This window comes from Morone saxatilis, unplaced genomic scaffold, assembly GCF_004916995.1.
Source record: "Morone saxatilis isolate NCDOM2014 unplaced genomic scaffold, NCSU_SB_2.0 Contig3, whole genome shotgun sequence".
In the NCBI taxonomy this organism is placed as follows: domain Eukaryota; kingdom Metazoa; phylum Chordata; class Actinopteri; family Moronidae; genus Morone; species Morone saxatilis.
Genome location: NW_023339873.1, coordinates 19,331,700 through 19,352,483, shown reverse-complemented (window position 1 = coordinate 19,352,483; position 20,784 = coordinate 19,331,700). Strand labels below are relative to the sequence as shown.

Here is a 20,784-nt window from a genome sequence, read left to right as displayed (position 1 = left end):
CGCGCGTTTACTTTCTTTTATTTCGTAAGTACAGAACGGAAGTCTTTCCTAAATCCATCTAACTTGTCACTGGTGACATCGCAGCAGCAGCATCTGGCTGCTACTTTGAGCCAAATCGGACAATCTAAAGTTCACAGTTTGTTAAACCTATCTCCGGAAAATGCAGTCCGACTCGCTGCTCCATGTGGCTAACTTCAGCACGCTGTTCGTGTGCATGGTGCTCAAGTTCCCGCAGATCTTCGTCCTGATGCGAGCGAAGTCAACGAGCGGAGTCAGCCTCAACAGTCTGCTCCTGGAGCTCGTCGGGTGTGTGCTTTTTAGTAGAACTCCTGGGGTAAATGTCGGCGGTTATTTGTACCGTAAAGTGTGCAACGTAGAGGGGGAAGGAAGTCCACTGTGACTGATGTGTTAAAGTATGCAGTGCATTACTTACTATTAGTCAATGCTGTTGCAATGTTGATGTTATGTCTTCCTGACCGGGTACGTTCCCTGCAGAGAGAACCCCGCCTCCAAACTCCATTTAAAATATCTGTAATTTATGGGGGTTTGTGTTCTGGGTAAGGTAGCGCATATCCGTACACGGTATATAACACCGCCACTGAATCCTTAATACCCAGTGGTCATTTCGGCATGAATCTGAACCACCACCTACCTTGTATTTGAGTAAAACTTATAGAATCACTGCGGGAGCCTCACTACCCCACTGTTGTCCTTTGGCGGGGGAAATGAAGGAAATGCACAAGCACATCCTTATATAGAATATACTGGTGCGAGGATGCAAGGTCAGTTTAGATTAGAGAAGTATGAAAATAGGACATGTAGAGATTGTCTCCAGGAGGCTCACTGGCTGGGTTTTTTTAGGCACACAACCCAAAAGCTCCTTTATAATAGAAACTAATCCCACTGTGAAGGCTTAACACCAACAATTGTGTTTTGTTTACAGAGCGGAGGATTTTGAGGACATCTGGCCTCAGTTTGGTCTGTTTGCTCTCACATCTGTGTGAAGCAGTGTGATGTCTGCCTGGTGTTAAATCAGTGCAGAAGACTACTTCTTGATTTGGCTCTTGTGTGTTCAAATTTAGTGCCAGTGTTCCTTGTTGGGCTAGTGGAGATATCGCTTAACTCTTTAGAATTAAAGGATCATATTTAGTTTGGGACTAGGCAGCTTTGTGTCTTTCAGGCTGTATAATTTCTGTGTCCTGTCTCTCCTCGGTGCCTGGCAGTGGCTGCGCTGTACTAAATGTCTCCACTGTGTTGGTGAGCGACAGCCGGCTGTCATTGTGCATGTTACAGTGAAGTAGCTGAGTCTTAAAGCTGCACTGGGTATCATGTTTAAAAATAAAAGTTATTGTATATAGTACATATTGGCACAGATTCACACTGACATCCATTTGGGTAATGGATATGTTACGTTTTTAAAAGTTGTGTCTCTGATGATGAGGCACATCCTTATTCAGACAGACCTTAATAAAATTACTTAATGGCCCTTGTAATGCAAGATTCAAATCTGTCTCCCCAGCTGCAGTGCGAGAGATCGTTCACTGTATGAAGCATCACACAGGGGCCTGGTCTGTGAACATGCTGTGTGCAGTTTACTGACACTGCCTTCCAGGATTTTGGAGTATTGTCAAACAGCTTCCTCTACCAGCCATCTGATTCATTCACCATGTGAAAATGCCTCGTGCAGCTTTAACTTGAATTTTGTTTTGGTTGTTTATCGTTATGGCAACTTCACCTTGCATAAGCTTCTCAGACATTGCCTGACCTGCACACAGAAACCTGTACACACCAACAGCCTTTAAACTCATGCATCCAGCTGCATGTTAGCTTGCTAAACAGGCTGGGGAATCTCTGAGGTTATTTGGAGACTGAGTTTGTTGTAATATCTGTAAACAGATATCTGAATATGAATGCAGATATCTGTAAATCGCCAGATTATTGTCAATGGGTTCTAAGATTGAGTTTGTTGTAACTGATCACTGTTACTTTTTTAATTTGCTGAACATGTTTAGCAGAGTCGCTTCCATAAAGAGTTAATTGAACATTGACTGCTACTGTTTGGCTGTTAAACAATAATCAGTTAGTCATAATGCCTGAGCTACAGCTTGGTATAAATGACATGGCAAGGGAAAGCCCTTCTCATTATATCAGGCTTTGAGTGTTCTCAGTGGCACATTTTCTTACATATTTTTGCTTGATCATTGCTTCTATGATTTCATACTAAACAATACAATACAATGCAATGCAATAACCTGATACCATCTGTTTTACAGGTTCATTGTTTTTGTTACGTACCAGATGTACTATGACTACCCACCTCCAACGTACCTGGAATATCCAATTCTCATTGCTCAAGGTGAGTTGTCTTTATTATATTATGCGAATAGTCAATTTAATAAACATCATATATACATTACATTATTAAGAAGTGCAATTTCTTATTTTGTAAGTAAAGGTCAATTTTCCTAATTTTCTGTAAATCTAATTTTGGAGCCGGTAGGTTTCTATTTCAAACACACTCGGTGTTAAATGCTTCACACTCCAATCCATAGTACCTGTCTTTTGAATGCATTCAAACAAGAGCTCAAACACAGTAACCTACCATGTTAAAGCAATGCAGAACATCAAATTGACAACTGTATGCCCATGGTTTAATATCGTACACAGGGGTTTGACAGAAAATCAACAGATCATCCACATGGTTGATGTGGGTAATAACTGCTATCACGTGAGAATGTTCCATGATCAATGCATGTAGTGTAGAAACATATGACTTGACATGGGTCTCCACTGAGGAGGGCATTAGGTCATCTATGACCTTTATTGATCTCCTTTTGTAAACAGCAGAAACCGTAATAACAGAACATCACTCTTCCTACTGCACTCGAGTCTCTAAAGGAGCCCAGATCCACCCAGAGAGGTCTGTTACTGACAGAAACAATTATGACATCTCATCAACAGAGGACGCTGATACCTTATGTGTCTCCAAAAGCACGATTGGCCTTTGTAAATCAGAAATATTAGTGTAGGGTGAGTTAATGAGGCCAGAGTTAAAACTTATATGATTCAGTGGTCCTTCAGATGGAAGTGAACTGCAGCCCCATTGATCATGTGCCCCACAGTTGTTTGTGTTATAACCTGCCCTGTGTCCTCAGATGTCATTCTTCTGCTCCTGATTCTTCATTACAACGGCAGCCTGCAGCAGAGCCTCGTCTACGCCTTGGTGTATCCTTTCATCACTTTCAAATAGCCCTGGATGTGAAAGTGTTCACTCAATGTTGAAGAGAATCAATGACCCATTGGCCTTTTGTTGATACCTTTGACAGTGTGCCACGTGTTATTGCCTTAACGTAATGTGTTTAGGTTCGTCGGAGGTTGGAGGCTCCTCACTGTGGAGAAGTGGATCATCGATTTGGCTATGGTAATAAATCAGTTTAACATCAATCATAAGTCACAGTGTGTCACAAAGAAAGTGAAGAGATGGCATGTCATCAGTCAAGAGTAATGAGCTGGAGATTTGAGCAGAAAGTTACCCAGACCTCATTTCACCTGGTGTATCTCAGGAAGATACACAGACCTTATAAATGCCAAGTGGTCTTGTTGGTTAATGAGATGAATGTGTCTGAAGGCAGTTTTTGTAATAATAATAAGTGAGAGCAGTGATCCTGCAACTGCTTTCCCTCTTAAAAGTTTTTTTTTTTTTTTTTAGGCAAGCTAGTCTTGCCTAAAAGTGTTGAACATTTCTCACTTTTTGAAATAAAGCTGAATTGTAGTTATACAGGTCATTATGTAATATGAACATGCAGAAACACTAGAGACCAAATCAGTATCTGTTCTGACCTCCACTCTCTTCTCAGAGCCTGTGCACATTCATCAGTGCAGCCAGTAAGTTCGCCCAGTTGCAGTGTCTATGGCGGTCTAAAGACGGTGGACAGGTTAGCGCCCTCTCCTGGGCTATGGCTACCTACACTTGCATGGGTGAGTATGATATACTGGACATGTAAACACCGTAGTCCGCTGTGTGGTGCACCTTTTTCCTTTCCCAATTTCTCTATATTCCCTTCCTGTCCAGACTGTTTGCAGCAAACTGCCACAATTAATCTATTAGTTAGTTATTTCAGGATGTAAAACCAAAACAATGAGCTGAAAGATGCTAAAAAGCTACTTAGACCAGGGAGTAGAGTAGACTCCTTTCACATGTACACATCCTCATTGGATCATTTGTTATTAAAAAAAAAACTTCAGGTTTCAGGGTTGAAGTTATAATCTGAGCTCTGTGGGGGTCTCTAAAAGTAGCAGTTTTAGAGCTCTGAGAAAACTTCACTGCTCATTATGGGGTCCAACACTTTGCAACAATTGTATCAAGTAGATTGCTACAACCCGAAACTGCCCTGCAATATTGAAATATGCCAATTTAGACCGTCACTGAAAGGGAGGATGTGATACTGTCCTTTTTGGGGTCATGAAAGTAAGTGTTATTACCTTAGGCACCTCTTTAGCGCTCCACTAGTAGGAGGATGAATCCGTTTTGTGAGTCATTAATCCAACAGAAAGCAAGCGGTCAATAAAGAGAGAAATAATACTCTTTATGTTGAAAAATGCATTATTTGTGATAAAAATTATGGTTGTTAATAATGTATCACTGCTTTTATGGGAGCTCAGACACCTTCTTATAGGAGCTTAGCTCCCACATAGATTATAGCAGCTTCAAATGTGACTATTTAATGCCATGGCATGGTAGGTTTGGAAAACTTGTGATCACTAAAATCCATATTGATAATAACAGCCATGCATGGACCCCACAATAAGTAGGACATTAATAGTATAATTGAGTGAAATCTTTGGAAAACGCCTCATTAGAATCAATTAGTTCAGGTTAATGAGTCTTAAAACTGATCTCCATTTTTCTCCAAGCTTCATGTTTAGTATTCCTAATAAATTCAGAAATGCTTAAAACATTTCTGAGACTTTCTTCCCCCAAAAGTACTGTTACTGTAATGTTTCAGTTCATAAATATGTATTTTCATGAACTGAGCTATTTACTCAGCTCCTATTTAATAAATTAACAACTCCACACTTCATTAATTAAATATTAGATGCTCTGTTGGATAATGAGGATGTCATTAACTTGGCTTCCTCTTTGTTGCAGCACGGATTTACACCACCACAGTGACAACTGGAGACACGCAGGGTAAGTCAGACTGAATTACAAATGACTATGTGTAATATCCCAGATAGGATTTTTTTTTACAATCTCTATATAAATCTTTTTAAAGAGTTCCTTCTAAAATGTTTATAACTACCATCATAGTTTTACATGAGTGAAGGATTTTTTGTAGTCTAGTGCTTTGCTATGAGGAAGCCTGCTGTGAGTCTATAATATCCAGTACTGATACCCATGTTCTCCTGAGGCAAATTTTGTTTTAAAACCTAATTTAATTCTTAGGAGATCTGTAGCTTTTGTATCTTTTCAAGGGAGAAAATGCAAAACATGCTATCATAGTTTCTTAGCTTAGATGGATTATAAGGCAACAGGCTCCTGGGCACAGACATCAAAATCCCCCCCACCCGTCTTACTGTACATAGGAGCCAGACACCCAGACTCAAAGAGACACAAAATGACATTTTTATGCTAATTTGTAGAGTTTTTGCATCTCATTGAAGTGTTTTTGGGTCTCCTTGTAGTTGTTTTGTCAACTTTTTAACAGGAAATGTTAACTGTCACTTATCTGGCCCCAGGGCCCACTGACCCATTGGGCACCTGGGTAGGCTTGTTTAATCCATCCAGGTTTCCAAAAGCAAAAATATTTCTATAAAACACGATAAACTACTCAGTTTTGTTATTCCTATCTTAAGAATCAAAGGGGGAGTGAATGAGGCTGCTGAAAGAGAAAAGGCATTCTGAGAATTGATAAAAAATAAATGTATGCATTTATTGATTGATTTCAACAGTTTACAGCCTCAGAATTGTGGCTTTCATGATGTATTAGTCTCGCTTTTAAATCTAATAAAATCCCTCCGTCACAGTGCTGGTGCGGTTCATCGTCATGACGTTGCTCAACATGTGGGTGCTGCTCACTGTGCTCTACTACCAGAAACACAGCGGCAGGTCCAAGAAAGAAGACTAAGTGTTTAAATTGGATCGTGGGGCAGACTGGCTGCACTGTAAACCAGCAGTTCTTCCTCATGTCTTCCAGCTCTGTCCACCAGAGAGATTACTGGGTTACTCTGGACACAGCAAGGACTGAAAAACAAAACTGACAGGTACAATGGTTACATAAGCAGCTTTTGTACTACTGACCTATAAAATGTGCTTTTATATTGTTACCTCAGTATTGAACCCACACATTTTTTTTAATAACATTCCAGTGACTAAAAATCTGCTACAACTTGTAGTGAGGACAGAGACCAATGCTTTTTCATACTGTATGTGAAAAAATGTAGTGTTATTAGATAGGACAGCACAAGCCAAGCATATCTGAGATCTTCCTACTCAGGAAAGAAATACTGTATTTTAAAAAGCTTTTCCAAGTGTAAAGTTCTTTTCTGAATTATTTTAATAAAGCAAACATTCTAGCTTCTTACACTGTGGTAATGTCAGTCTCATGCATTTAAAAACTCACCCATAAAAAGAGAAATGATGTTGTGCACCGTTTACAGAATTATAGCTTCCAAGATATTTCTTTTTAAGACAGAAAAATAATCCAAAACCAAAAGGCACATCCATGTCTTTATTGTTGAAGTAGTTATTATTATAGAGCTGTTTGGTAGCAAACATGCAATCTGGATGTAGAGCCCTTAAATACAAAGTGGACAAGGCTGTATAAATAATATAATGTGCACTGTATGGCATGTAAAATATATACTGTGTATATTTATATGTATAAAACATGCTTCTTGGTTAAAGGAGAGCACTCAGTACACGCACACACACACACACACGCACACAAACACACGCGCACACACACATAGTAACTCTCCACCTGCTATATAAGCCACATACACACACCAATGTGCCCAAACTCAGAGTTTGGTTACTTTTAATACAAAAATATCAGGACAAACACTTTTAGAAAAACGTTCAATGGAATAGTGCTGCTCAGTATTTTGACTTATGGGATATGATTGCATACCTTCATTGTTTCTGCTTCGTATTGGTCAATTCCCCTCATGTTCTACTGTCAGGAAATGACTAAAAACTACATTTCTAATAGGTGGAGGCCTGTGGGTGACAGCACTTAAGTGTGAGGCCTGAAAAGGCAAACACATGCAAGTTCACTCAGAGTAGTTGGTGATGAAAGGGGGCTTCAGTCAAGTATATTTGGATAGAAGTAATACAATGCCTGCGTGTCATCTCTGGTGAAGCCCAGATGTACATTCAAAAAAAAAAAAAAAACAAAGGAGCCGAGCTCGGATCAGAAAAGCATTTACGGTGCACCCCTTGAATTCAGTAAACATTAACCCTCATAATTGACAGTGCAGGTTTGAAAGATTATGGGATTGTGAGGATCTCATGTCTGGGCCTTCATCTAATGCCATTTAGAGCAGGATTCAGTTCACTTATAACCATTACTGTAGTCATACAAGACAAACCGGTGATTCAAAGCGTGCCTGAGTCAGAAATTTGAATAAGAGGCGCTCAAGGAATTATTCCCTCAAATCCTAGAGGAATCTGAGACTCCTTCCCCACCTTGTTGACTTTCCTAGAAGTCACAGTTCATTTGCTTAAGTACCTTATTCAAGTTTCTGTGACCCGTGTGGACGCGCACCTGAAAGCAGAATGGTGGGAAGCAAGAAGCTACAATCAATATGTTAAAAAGGTTTGAGTAAGCCAAAGTACAGATACTGTATCTGGGATTAAGTTCAACAACCTCAGCTGCATTCAGCCAACCAACTACAGAGTTTACCATCTTCTGAGCGTAGTGTTCCCCATTAAACCCTTCATATTGTTCATCATTAAACACAAGAATGTCTTTTTTATTTGGCCACAAGTGTCCCCAAAGGTGGTGAGGAAGAGTTGTCCTGTTAGGTCCTTCAATCAGACAGTGTGTCCTGGTGAGAAGTGTTGAGGTAAGTGTATCCCCTTCTTGCCAGCCCTAGTTGGGCTTTTAAGAGCTCTCTTCTGTTCTGTGGGAGCTGAACAAGCTACTCCAGCTCCCCAGAGACACATAATTGCTCTAGTCAAGGGCCCGAGAGAAGACTTCGGCTAATATGCTTACAAGCCATCCAGCTGGGTGAAAGGATCACACGGGTTGAGTTTGATAGTTGTTACCGCTTCAATTTGCTGGGAAAGAAGTTCAACAAAAAGGGAAATACAGACTTTGTAACTCTCACAGGCTGAAGCATGACAGGGTGGGTTGTGGAGAAGTGATGTGGAGTTCAGTGTGCTGATCTGCAAACGGAGCTTTGTATACAGTCTTTGATTTAGAAGGAAACACCCCAACGATGCACCACACTCCCAAGCAAGGTTAACTGGAAGAGAGGAGAAATGGATGCAAGATTAGTGTCAGAAAATAACGTTTAAATAATACTAACTGCACTCGTACTCACTTATTTCATCATTTTTCGGCCTTCAGACCTATACCAGGAACAGTTTATGAATTTCTTTGGTTTCTTCAGTCCAGATGTACACCCCTGGTCAGTAAGACTTTATGGTGTGCACAAACTTTATAATTATCCCACAGACCTCTTTTTTTTCATAAATACTAAATCAATTCTATGGATTGAGTCTATAGAGTCTGACAGAAGTTCTGTTTCTGGCTGTAATAAAAAGTTTTCCCCCATCATTTACCTTAGTACAAATAGAGCTATATACTGAAGGGGACATTTTACAGTTGAAAAATATTTTGCTGCGATTTACCAAAATCACAGATACATTTGGATCTGGTGTTAAAGGGAAAATTATATATTATACCATTTTATATTACGTTAAGTCATTTTATTGCAAATAACAATTTAAAAAATACAGAGGAGATATTTTCACTTGCACAACAGTGCATCATGATATAATCAGATATTTGCCTAACCTTCAGCCCCTAAATAAATGATGAAACAACATACACACATTCACCCACAAGACAATGTATCTGCTTTCATTTACAGCACCCAGTGGCAAGGTGATCCAAGCTATCAGGTGGGCAGCCAAATGTTTCCCACAGATTTAAGTAACCCCAACAAGCACATGCACTGGGACCAACATATGTGGACAAAGCCCACCACCAAACCCACCACAAACTGACAACCAGGAGTGTGTCTGAACATTCAGTGCAAAAAGACACTTTTCGGTTGTAATCAAACATACACACATTCAGGAATTGAGTGGTTTACAGGGAAACGTCTGGGCAAAGGGGGGAGAAGTCATCAATTGTACCAGTATCCACTGTGGGATTCTTCTCGCCTTATTTGGAAGCCATTTGATCTGCGAGGGCGTGAGGTCAGAGGGCATAAGGTCACGATGGGTAAGACATAATGAGATGATGTGACTAGAAAACAGCACCTTTAGTCTCGGCAGCAGCTTTAGAAATATTGATGTTTGGTTGGCTACCACTTCAAAAACATCATGGAGTTTTTCAAGGTAGCAGAGAATAAGCAGCAGTGTCTTGAAACACTGAACTTCCTTTCATCAATATTAAATTTGTGTTTTCTTCTCTTTTTGAAATCACAGCAAATTGGGACTGTAGATGTATAAACTGATGCCTTGTGGAAACAGTGCTCCACTGCCACTGAAATCACTGCACAGCACAGCACACACCGCACACACTGTTACCATATGCAGTCATCAGAAATGAATAGAGGAACAATCATCATCGATATCATCCAATGCCCAGTGCCAGTCCTGAAGACCAAAGTCCTCAAATCTGAAAGGGGAGATTAGTTTTGATGGCCAGGTAACACTTACACATACAATCTGATAACCAAGAATAGAGTCTTGTCAAATGTAGGATTGGCTACTGTTCTCATGTTAAAGAGAAAGGTGTTATATAAGGGCCAGACGGACTAGAGGGGGAAACTAAAAACAGCATCTTATCTTCTGCAGGCTAATCATGTATACAGAGAACAAAGCTCCACGGCTGCTCTACTCACTGTCTCACACTTCAAAAACACTTCTCACCGACGCTACAGTGAATTCTGGATACAAGGACATCTTTTATTCTCCTCTAAAAGAACTGATCCCCTGCATATACACAGCAGTCTTTGGGGTTTCACACACAGAATATAGAAATATCAACATTGCTTTTGTTAGATTTGGTAACTCTGGATGCACTATAGATGAGACTGATATCATCAGCATTATTGGACTGAACTAGCAAGGAGCTAACAGTGGCCAATTCTCAACAGATTTAAATTTGACACCAAAAGATTCAGAACATTCAATTACAATAACAATTACTAATATTTCAAATTCTAACTTGTTTTTGAAACAGCAGCCACACGGTGGGACACAGCTATCCACTACCGAGACCCCAAAAGGGTCACGGTGAAATTCTATTGTGAAACTACAATTGTGTTCCGTGACAATAACTTTCATGTTCTTTCACAATAACTTTTGTGTTACCTTGCAGTATTTTTTGTATTCCTCCTGATCCATAGAAACAGTGTGTTAGTCTAGTCTAAGGAACCCAAAAGAACCATGATCTTTCAAAAATGCATACAGTAAGTAATGTTAGCTTGAGCCCATATACTTCCAACTCTAGCCTGTATGCAGATGGTCCATTTTAAAATGTTACTGTCTCAATAATATGTATTAAAACCCTCAACCTAATCTTGGCAGCACTGGAGACCTCCTGAATAACCAAATACTTCATACAACATGAAAATCAACAAATCAAATGAGTCTTAAATAGTGAAAACTGTTTTAAAAGCTTTTCCAAAAAGCATTAACTGTGCAGACATGATCTCCTGTCTGCTTTGCTACCTGCTCTTGCTTGTGGGGAGCTGTCGACTGGGCCTCCTCAAGGACTGGCTTGGCTGGACCTTCATGGAGGCGCGTGGCGAGGAGCGTGCAAAGTGCTCTGGTGGTGGAGGCTTCTTGGGAATCTTCTTGACCAGTCGGCTCACCCACTTCTGCTGCTCCTCCTGGGATATGGCCAGTAGCAGCAGGTTCTTGGCCGTAGACACGTCGTAGTTCACTGGTGGTGGGAGAGAGAGTTATAATCTTCAGTTATCTTTATTGGCAACACTGGTATGACTGAAAACTCTCTTTCTCAGATCCTAAAGCTGCACCAATAAACCTGTTCGTTCACAGATTCTTCAGTCCCTATGTGAATGCATCCTACCTTTGCATGGAACGATGATCTCCTCCTTCTTGTCCATGTGGTCCTTGTGGCACTTGATGTGGCAGCGTCGGCACTCCAGAGCAGGCGGCGGCTTGAACATGTTCCACAGCGGCTTGGTGCACGCCTCACAGTTGGTGGGGAAGTGGTAGAGAGTGGGGATGAACTCGTGGCCCTTGTGGCAGATGTAGCTGGATTTCTCTCCAATGGCCAGCGGCTCCACAGGAAACTCTGGCTCCTTCTTGCTCTCGCCTTCATTGGCATAAAGGATCTGGAAATATAGATTGATATAGAATGAGGATTAGAGAATATTGGTCTATATGTGTGCTTTTGTGACAATCAACAAACATCAAATACTGATCATCCAGAACTTAAGGCGTCACAGTACAATTTAAGATTTCAACAATAAAAACCCTGAAGCGGTGCCAAGACGGACCTGGAATATCCTGGGAATCTCTTTGGCATCAGCACGGTAAACATCTGTTTGAGTGACAGGCCTCACATGGAAGAGTTTGCTGTGTGAAGAAAATAAGTTAACGGCTCCATTACACTACGTCAGCTGCATCTCAATTCAAAAAATATTGCTGCGACAGGACACAGTGAACTCGTAAACCAACACGAGTCCTGGCTCGTCTTCTCGGCAGACTAGATTAGCGGTCATACTCACTCTATATCGAGGACCATGTAAGGAATGGACTGCTCTTTGTCTTGCTCGTTGTTGTAGAAGAGAATCTTCTTGCTGCTCACTACAACATACTAAAGCAACAGAACAGACATAAACAGAGGTAAGGTTTATGTCGATTAAGGAGAGGCTGTGATACATCATTAAAGCAGCTTTGTTCTCTGTACCTTTTTCTCCCATCCAAACTTCTTGGTGTTGTTTCTAACAGGGAGAGAAAGCCATCCTTCCAATCTCGTTTCTGAGTGGGAGGAAGAGACAGCAAACAATACAGTATGTCAGTAGAATAATAACCAGTGTTAAAATCAAAATACATTTTCAAACCAACTCAAATAGAAGGTAACAACCTTCATTATCCAATTTTCTTGAATAAAAAGTTACTTGAGTTTTAAGCCACAGGAGTGAAGCCAATATTGATTCACCTGTCTGCATTTTTAAAAACACCAGCTCTGATACAAGGTCTAATTCTCTTTTACAACTGTATTAACTCAATGAAGTAGTATTTTCTTCCAAAATGGTTGAATGTAATGTACAGCAGCAGCAGACATACCTTATTTCAGCCACAAATATTTAAAAAAACTTTCACAATTACTAGTATTAATATTACAATTTCCTTCAAAAGCCAAATCCTGTAAATAAGCACTATTTTTGGAATGCCAACTATACTTTGTTGTTTGAAAGTATGAAAATGAAAATGAAGTTGGGTGAGAGTTACATATACATCTTTCAGGAAGGTTGAGCTCTTACCTGTGTATGCATCATCAGCATCAAACTCTGGCCCACTGCTGACGCTGGCAGAGTCCATTGATTGAACGCTGAGCGACTGCAGGAGGTTCCTCAGCTGCTCGATGTCGCTGTCCTTACTGTCCAGAGCCATCTGCAGCTCAATACGCATCTGGCTCTCTTCCGACAGTTGCTGCAAATAAAAAACAACCCAAAAACAAGGTCCAGTCAAAGATAATAAAGGAGGTGAACAGATGCTGCTGCACGTGCCCGTCCAGCCTAAAGACAATGTTGTTACTTGACGGGAACTGGTCTTTTCTTTTGTACAGCTGCCTAAAATGGACATTATTAATGAGGAATGATTATACATGGCATGAAACTGTGTGTGACTGTTCTACTAACCGCCTGCATTTCATTGATCTCTCTCTGGTATTTGATGATGGAGCTGTTGAGTTTTTCCTTCTCCGACCTCAGCTCCAACTGCAGCTTCCTGTTCTCCTTCTCCTTCCGCCGCATGTCTGTGTCGTTACCACGGCGACTGCCTCCGCCACGAACCTCCTTTCTGTTCATGATCTCTGCAAGCTTATTGACGGCCTGTAGATGGAAGTTCCAAAGTGCAGGTTTTAGTCTGTTTTACAGAGATATTCAGAAGGTCTTCTCCGACTTTTAGCTCTTAGTTTTGAACCAAAACCTTTCAAGTTGCTGTATAAGTGTATTTAAGTGACTAAAAATGGAGCACATAGATGGTACAGCTTTGGCTTACCTGGGTTTTCAGCGTCCTCTCTGACTGCAGCTGCTTCTCAAATGTCTGCTTCATGTGGCTGATCTGGTTCTCCCAATCCTTTGACTTTTCTGATTCTGAAAAAATATAAATGTCAACCCAGAAAATATTTTTTTATTCATAATAAAAGTTATTATGTTATTATCCAAGTTAAATCTACATCATCTATCAACATTGTAATTACCTTCTAATGCCTCCTTTAGTTTGTTGTTCAGCTCCTCCTTCTCATTAGCTAGGTTGGCAACATCACTGGTCAGGGTCCTATTGGCTTCCTCCAGCTGCATGGGGCAAAAAAAACTCACGTTCACTATGTAACGGGTAATTGAGCACTGTATAAGCTGTCTGCCACTGCCACCTGTTGTCCAACAGCTGTAAAGTCTGTTTTCATTGTGTCTCTATACAGTCTGAGAGTGCACTGCTTTCACTTAGTTGTTGTGTAATATAATGTATAGAATGAGGAAAGCTATCCTCTTTATCTTTTCTGTTGTTCTGTTGTTCTGTTTCTGCTGTTTCACTCACACCAGAAAAAGGTTGCCAGCAATACAAAACCATTTTACATCATCTGGATTTAACTGAAGGCAGGAGAAAGTTGATGCCACTCACCGAACTGATGGTGATGTCCTTCTCAGCTAGCTCCTGACGATGGCGGGCCATCATCTCCTTCAGTTCCAGCTCTTTCATTATCTTCTCCTTCTCCAGATCTGAGTACTGCTCCTCAGCGATGGAGCGCGCCAGCTGCTCTGAGTCAGCCTTTGTCAATGTGATCTCAAGCTGAGCTGCCAATGAGTCCCTGAAAGAAATTGTAAAAAAACTAATGAAAGGCTGAACAACTATTAATTATAAACCCAGAATATAAATCCAGAGCTATAGATTAATTCACTGCTTCATTATTTTGTCTTGGTTTAGGTTTTTTTTTTATAACCGCTTTTGAATTTTCACTGATGTTTAAAGTATTAAATCATATTTTTCCAACAGCCAGCCCACCTCTCCTCTTGTAGTTCCTGCAGAGACTGCTGCGCATCTTTGTAGAGTTTGTTCCTCTCCTCACACTCCTCCTTTAGTTCCCGAACCTGGGTCTTATACAGCGTCTGAAAACACAACAAACAGGTCAAACACACCTCGCACACAGGTAATATATTAAAACACACTTTGATGCTACTCCATGCATCTCATGAATTCAGCAGCCTACTACTGTACATTTCCTCAATCATGAAAACAAAAACTCCTGAGTAATTATCCACATACACTGTGTACAGATTAGCCAATAAAATAAAAACTATGATAAAGGGAAATAGGTTTTATTGAGCATTACATTATTCCATTTACACTGATCATGTAATGTCTGCTTCTAGAGATACATAAAAATTAACTAATAGGTGTCCACTCAACAGTGAACATTGATTCCTTTCTCAGCTATTCAACAGACAGCATGCATTAGCTGCAGAAATAAAAGGAATGTTCTGGTGGCATATAACAACCCACACACTTAGCAACCAAGATGTTGAACCGTAATGTGCTGCGCTTAGTCATTTTGCATCCACATTAGTAATTACAGAGCAGAATAAAAACTCACGGAGAAATACTGTTCAGCTTCTAACTGGTCCTGTAATTCCTTCATTTGCCCGTCTGTGTCCTGTCTTTCTCTGTAGTCGAAAATAAAAATAAAATTCTGTTACTCGTCATTTTATGTCAAAATATGAAGCCTTGAGTATGAATGCCAGAAAAGGGTTCAACAAAATATAAACTGACTTGCGCAACTCTTGGTTCTGTTTCTCCAGGCTGCGTTTAATGTCCAGTAGGTGATTAGTTTCCTGCTTGAGTTGCTTTTCGGAGGTTCGCAGAGAGCTGAGCTGCTGGTTCTGGGCCTTCAGGTCGTTCTGGGTGAGGTTACGCTTCTGGGTCTCCTGCTCGATCTTCAGCGTCAGGTTCTTCACCTGAAAGAACGAACAAAACACAGAGGGACAGAGAAGTGAGGAGAGGCTGTGTTGAATGTTGAATTTGCTTTTGTTATTGTTTTGTCTGTACTTCCGGTTCTTGTAAATCGCCACTGAATAACAGTCATCGCTCTACAGCTCAGAACTGACACATTGTTACACAGGCTACAACATTTGTTTCTGTAGGTGGCATTTAATATCTAAACACACACTCTTTTCCCCTAGACAGAATATAAACACTCACCTCCTCAGTTAGTCGGTCCTTGTGTCTGCGCAGCTCGTCTAGTTTCTGCAGAGCCTGTTTATAGTCACAGTCCATCATGCTGCTGTGTTTCTCCAGCTCCAGTATTCGGTTCTCTAACCGAAGTTTGGCTGCTCGCTCCTCCGCCAGCTTCTGCTCCATCTCTGCATGGGTTTTTTTTTTTATTATATCAATACATTTTCCACATGGTGAAGTTATGTTAATCAATAGTAAAGAGTAAAAAGTATGTAAAGCTGTAACAAGAAATCCACATTGTGTACGACTCGTAATTCAAATCTTCCCCCTCACAACATCTGTTATGTAATGGTACAAACTAGGACAGTTGAAGTAAACAAGAAAAGAATGGGTCTGTGCCCTTACCCTTCATGGACTCTGACTTGGCGCCCTCGATGGTTACTTTGATCTTGCTCTTGTCAGCCAGCAGTGCTCTGGTGGCCTTATGAGAGGCCTCCTCCTGCTCCAGCTCCTGCTGCAGAACCTTCAGCTTGTAGGTCAAATCAATCTCCTTGTTGCTCATCTCCTGCACAAAAGAAAACAAACCCAATGAAACCCCGAGAGCAAAACTCAACACACAACACATCCAATGACATAGTAATGCCAATAACGAAACACTGCACTCAAACAAACACAATCTGAAATCATTATCAAAGAATTGAAGCACTGAATGATTACAGTGTATCACTAACCAACCAGTCCTTAAAACTTAACAGCTTCAGGATCAATATGCCTTTTGATTTATTCAGTAAACCAAACAGACATCACCAGCTGGTCTAGTCAAGTACTCGGATGATTACAAGAAGGTGGCCATTAAGTTAAATGCAATCAGCACCTTGTTTGGAATTGTCAGTTGTACAATAATGTCTTAAGAACCAGGCCTTAAATCTATTATAGTGGCAGCCTCTTAAAACAGTTTGTAGATTATTTATCGGTCCTCTCTGTTGTGATGGTCCCACTGCAGCAATTTGCGTTATAAGGTAAACACTAGATAGCGTGCTTTAATTAATGATGTCACTGTTTTATACTGCTACCACATTACCAAAGACAAAGTACAGGGGAAGAATGGTTGTGTTTATTTCATCTTTGCAGTTCAAGAAGTCTAAATTAACCTTCCTGTAAAAGGCTAATACATTTGTTTGATAAGTAAGAATATGTAGTCTATAAAATTAGTTATCACATTATGTCTCAATTTTCTGGGTTACCTTCTCCAGATCAGTGTGTTTTTCCTGAAGCTGTCTCTTCTCAGTCTCCGTTTTGGACAGAGCCTGTTTCTGCTGACGTGCCTCCTCCTCCAGGCTGGAGATACGTCCTGCAAGACAAAGCCAAGAGAGTCCTCAGAGAAGCATGTAGCAAAAAGAAAAAAGAAAATGCCTCCAAAACATGCATAAAACATAGAACAAACTAAACCCTTAATTGTCAACAGTCAATCCCAGCTACAAGTTCATGAGTTTCTGGTTTCTGGTTTCTCATCAATCTCCTTATTGCATGAATACACAGATCCAGCAAGACTGGTGAGTGTGTTTTTTCAGTAATCCCATGTGAGGTTGTTTACACACACACACACACACACACACACACACACACAATACCGACAATATTCAAAGAAATCAGCTTAAGGCAATACTTTGATTGTGAATATTTACATGGGTCAAATGAATGCTATTTCTCCAATATTCTGGTTCATTGGAGAAAGCAGATTCAATTACATCGGTAGCTACCTTGTTTGCTTTGTAAATGCAACATCTGCTCACTGTATCTGATGACCTACAACTGCAGTTTGACGAAAGCCAAAAACAAAGTTAACTGAGGCGCTGACTGAGCAGAAATCTGGGTGTGTTACCTGAGCTGTGTGACCTCACTTCAATTAACACAATCAGATAAAAGCTTTTACACGACAGTTTAAATAGCCCGAGTACTGCCCTTAATCAGATTAAGGTTGAATTATCAGCCTTGATAATAACATACTCCCTCGTACAGTCACACAAAGGCATGCTGGGCGCTGACTCGTACAACCGGAGTCTGCTGCTACTGCACACTGACCTGCTGCAACAGAGCAAGGGATTGTCTACAGGAGAGAGAGCATTTCATTTTTTACTCTCTATACTCATATTTGTTCAACCGGAGATAAGTCTTCTATGTCTGAATATCAGATGTGTTTGTTATTGTTTGTATTGCAGCCGTTGTGGCTCTGTAAAGCACCCCCCAGACAAACCTGTTTTCACAAAAGCTCTTGCAAATAAATTCAAATCACTCACAGATAGTGAACGAGTTGTTTGCTGAATGGATTCTGCAGTGCAAACTTCTTATTAAGCCTCTTTGGTGCCCTCTATATTTGTGTGGCAGTGCTCTTGCCTACGTAGCTGCCCTGGTAAATCTGCCATGTAAGCCGCTGAGCAGACAGAAGTGGCTGAGATTTTTTTCATCCAAGGACTCTTATAGAATAGAATTTCCATCTCATAAAAATACAACCAACTAAACTAGCAAATCCTTACAACAGGGTTTCAAACAATACATTAATTACACTCACTACAATCACGCAGATATCATATTTAATCCTATTGTGTGTGTGTGTGTGTGTGTGTGTGTGGTGTGTGTGTGTGTGTGTCACCCACCCATCAGGTCGCTGATGGTCTCTGAGCCCTGGCTGTGCTCCCTCCTCTCTGTCTCCAGCGCGGCCTGCAGGCTGATGCATTCCTTCTCCAGGCTCAGCTTGCTGCGTTCCAGCATGCAGCACTTGTCCTGCAGCTCGCGTACGTTGGCCTCCAGCTGCTGCAGCTGCTTGCTGGACTCCGTCTGGGTTTTACGGAGCCTCGTCGCCGCCTCAGACTCGGCCCGCAGCAACGTATTGGCTTCTTCCAGCTGATGGGGACAGCAGCGAAAGAGAAATGCTTGCGGATCAGTCAGTAGTCTTGTTTGGTTGCTCATCACTTTCCTATTTGTTAACAGTTACAGTTTGTCCCAAGTCCTGTTACATACAACCTTTCTATTCAAAGTATTATGTTATTCTGGGAAAAACCGAAACAAGCTTAATCCAGTTTATGATACAAATTTAGTACTAGTACCTGTTGACGCCTTTGACATATTTCTCAAAAATGCTAATATACATATCAAGGCTTTTATTCCATTATATTGCTGATTTTAAGGAATATAGTGTACTGCAACATTATAGTTGTAATCCCATAACTCTAAGAAAAATACATACATGTGTAAATAACCACTAAGTGTCAGTGTTTGTTAAGAAATTGGATCACAGTAGCTAATTCAATCGCTTATAATAGTCATTAATTTGAATTCCTTGTCAACAATCTTTTTTTTTTTCAACAGAAGGGGACTTTTTAGACATTAAACTTCAGTGGCCACCGACCTGTTTCTGCAGGTGAATGTTCTTCTCATTGGAAATGTGGGAATTCTGGTTTCTTTTCTTCATGTCATCGAGTTGGTCTCGAAGGCCGTTGACTGCACATCACAGAAGAACACAGAGCAATATATTATGGTGAACTATCTATTCTCTCTCTCTCTCTCTATATTTATATATTTATATTATGTATGCTGTATTACAACAATACTCAAGCATTAATCCTCTATTATAAAGTTGTAATCAATGATCAATGAGGAGTTTGACTATCACAGAACAGAGCTTCATCAAAGCATTGCAAGTATTATTATGAAAATTATCCAATATCCAGAAAGCCTGGGTAGGCCTGCACACTGTGTTCCCCTGGTAAACATGTTACCACCCTGTTTATTTGACCAGGTGATGGCAGTATCTTCCACATTATGTCTGTCTGTAAACATCAACCAAAACTCAAATTAAAATCCAAACGAGTAAATTCATACAGGAAGCTGTCAAATAGAAGGTCAAATTTCAAATGTTAACTGTATTAAAAAAAAACTCTGATCCTCCCCATCAAACAGTGTGTCGCTGTATGTGTTGAAGTGATAGCTTGTGAAAAATGTGTTATCAAAACACGTCTTCCATCTTCATCAATGTCTCACTCTGCATTTAAAAGGAAGAGTTTATCATCATTATGGTGGTTGGATTATGGCCCTTTAACGTCTTATGCAACAAAGCAAATGTAAGGACTCCCATTAGGATATATATAGAATCTACAATTTGTGTGCGTCTCATGTCACCTTCGTTCTCCAGGCAGTCGCTTCCTGTCGGCCTCGCTCTCGGCCTTGCGGTGGCTCTCCAGGCTCTTGTGCTGCAGCAGGGCTTTCTCTCTCTCTAGCTGCCTCAGACTCGACTCCAGATTCTTTCTGCTACTCACCTAAAATCAATCATTACACACTTTGTTCAACATGTCCTATAGGGCTGGTTTCACAGTGCTGTGATTCCATAACTCGCTTTATAAGAAGTGGTTCCTCAGAATCCAATCTGGGCTTAACACAAAATCCAATCCCCGTAGACATTTTAATGTGGCTATTTGAATTCGGCGAGCGATCCAGCTGAACCTCACTGGATATGACACTATGATCAGCATTCAACCGAAACATGGTCAGTGAGAAATCATTATTCTGACTTAAACACAGTTTTTGGGAAACGCAATAAAAATGTGTGAAAAAGAGGGAGCTTATACGATCCCTGAGGTGAAACTGGGTCATTGCACCAGCAAATATTAAAAGTAAGACAGAGCCAGTATGCAAGTGATCTCCAACACCAACAGGTGTCTGTGCTGTACATTTAGTAGTTCACTGTGGTTTCAGAGTGATTATCTTACCTCTTCCTCAAGTTCTTTGTTGATTTTGTCTAGACGGCTAGTGGTAGCTCTGCAGATAGAAAACAGAACAGTATGTACAAGAGCTTTGACAGTGATGGTCACTGTGGTCAAGTGTGCAAGTGGTGCAACATGAAGAAAAGCTACGATTGTTAAAGTCCCCCTCTATTCAAATGTGTGTTTCTTCTTGTTCCTACAGTGTGCTGTTTAAATGCTCTATGTGCAGAGTTTGACTCTAGAAGGATGTTTTCATATTCATCTGCTGAAAGTGGAAAGTTTCTCTGAGCTCATTGAAAATCAGATGTTTAAGGGGCGGGGCCTATGACCATAATTTGTGACATCACAAATAGTTTGGAAGTCAGTCTTGGTCCAGTATGCAACTTGTACAGTGACGCCAGCAGTGCACATCCACTGAGA

General features: G+C 40.6%; 2 protein-coding genes across 2 annotated transcripts in view; one reads left to right on the top strand and one right to left on the bottom strand.

Annotated features, from left to right (window-relative positions):
- Positions 1 to 65: 65 nt before the first annotated feature.
- On the top strand, positions 66 to 6,638 carry slc66a3 (solute carrier family 66 member 3). The gene is made up of 7 exons (XM_035673988.1): positions 66 to 306; positions 2,274 to 2,356; positions 3,156 to 3,225; positions 3,364 to 3,421; positions 3,858 to 3,978; positions 5,150 to 5,191; positions 6,028 to 6,638. Exons 1-7 carry the CDS (start codon positions 161 to 163, stop codon positions 6,126 to 6,128), a joined length of 621 nt encoding a protein of 206 aa, XP_035529881.1. The 5' UTR covers positions 66 to 160; the 3' UTR covers positions 6,129 to 6,638.
- Positions 6,639 to 7,023: 385 nt separating this feature from the next.
- rock2a (rho-associated, coiled-coil containing protein kinase 2a) overlaps positions 7,024 to 20,784 on the bottom strand; it is a 33,523-nt gene continuing 19,762 nt past the window's right edge. Inside the window, 23 exon segments of the mRNA XM_035673987.1 lie at positions 7,024 to 9,418; positions 9,767 to 9,857; positions 10,916 to 11,129; positions 11,277 to 11,544; positions 11,710 to 11,788; positions 11,941 to 12,029; positions 12,123 to 12,193; positions 12,700 to 12,868; positions 13,078 to 13,269; positions 13,439 to 13,533; positions 13,641 to 13,734; positions 14,060 to 14,246; positions 14,441 to 14,544; positions 15,030 to 15,099; positions 15,206 to 15,390; positions 15,635 to 15,795; positions 16,013 to 16,172; positions 16,852 to 16,958; positions 18,262 to 18,508; positions 19,014 to 19,105; positions 19,784 to 19,799; positions 19,801 to 19,920; positions 20,371 to 20,419. Coding sequence (XP_035529880.1) covers positions 9,779 to 9,857; positions 10,916 to 11,129; positions 11,277 to 11,544; positions 11,710 to 11,788; positions 11,941 to 12,029; positions 12,123 to 12,193; positions 12,700 to 12,868; positions 13,078 to 13,269; positions 13,439 to 13,533; positions 13,641 to 13,734; positions 14,060 to 14,246; positions 14,441 to 14,544; positions 15,030 to 15,099; positions 15,206 to 15,390; positions 15,635 to 15,795; positions 16,013 to 16,172; positions 16,852 to 16,958; positions 18,262 to 18,508; positions 19,014 to 19,105; positions 19,784 to 19,799; positions 19,801 to 19,920; positions 20,371 to 20,419 — 2,848 coding nt within the window. The 3' untranslated portion in view covers positions 7,024 to 9,418; positions 9,767 to 9,778.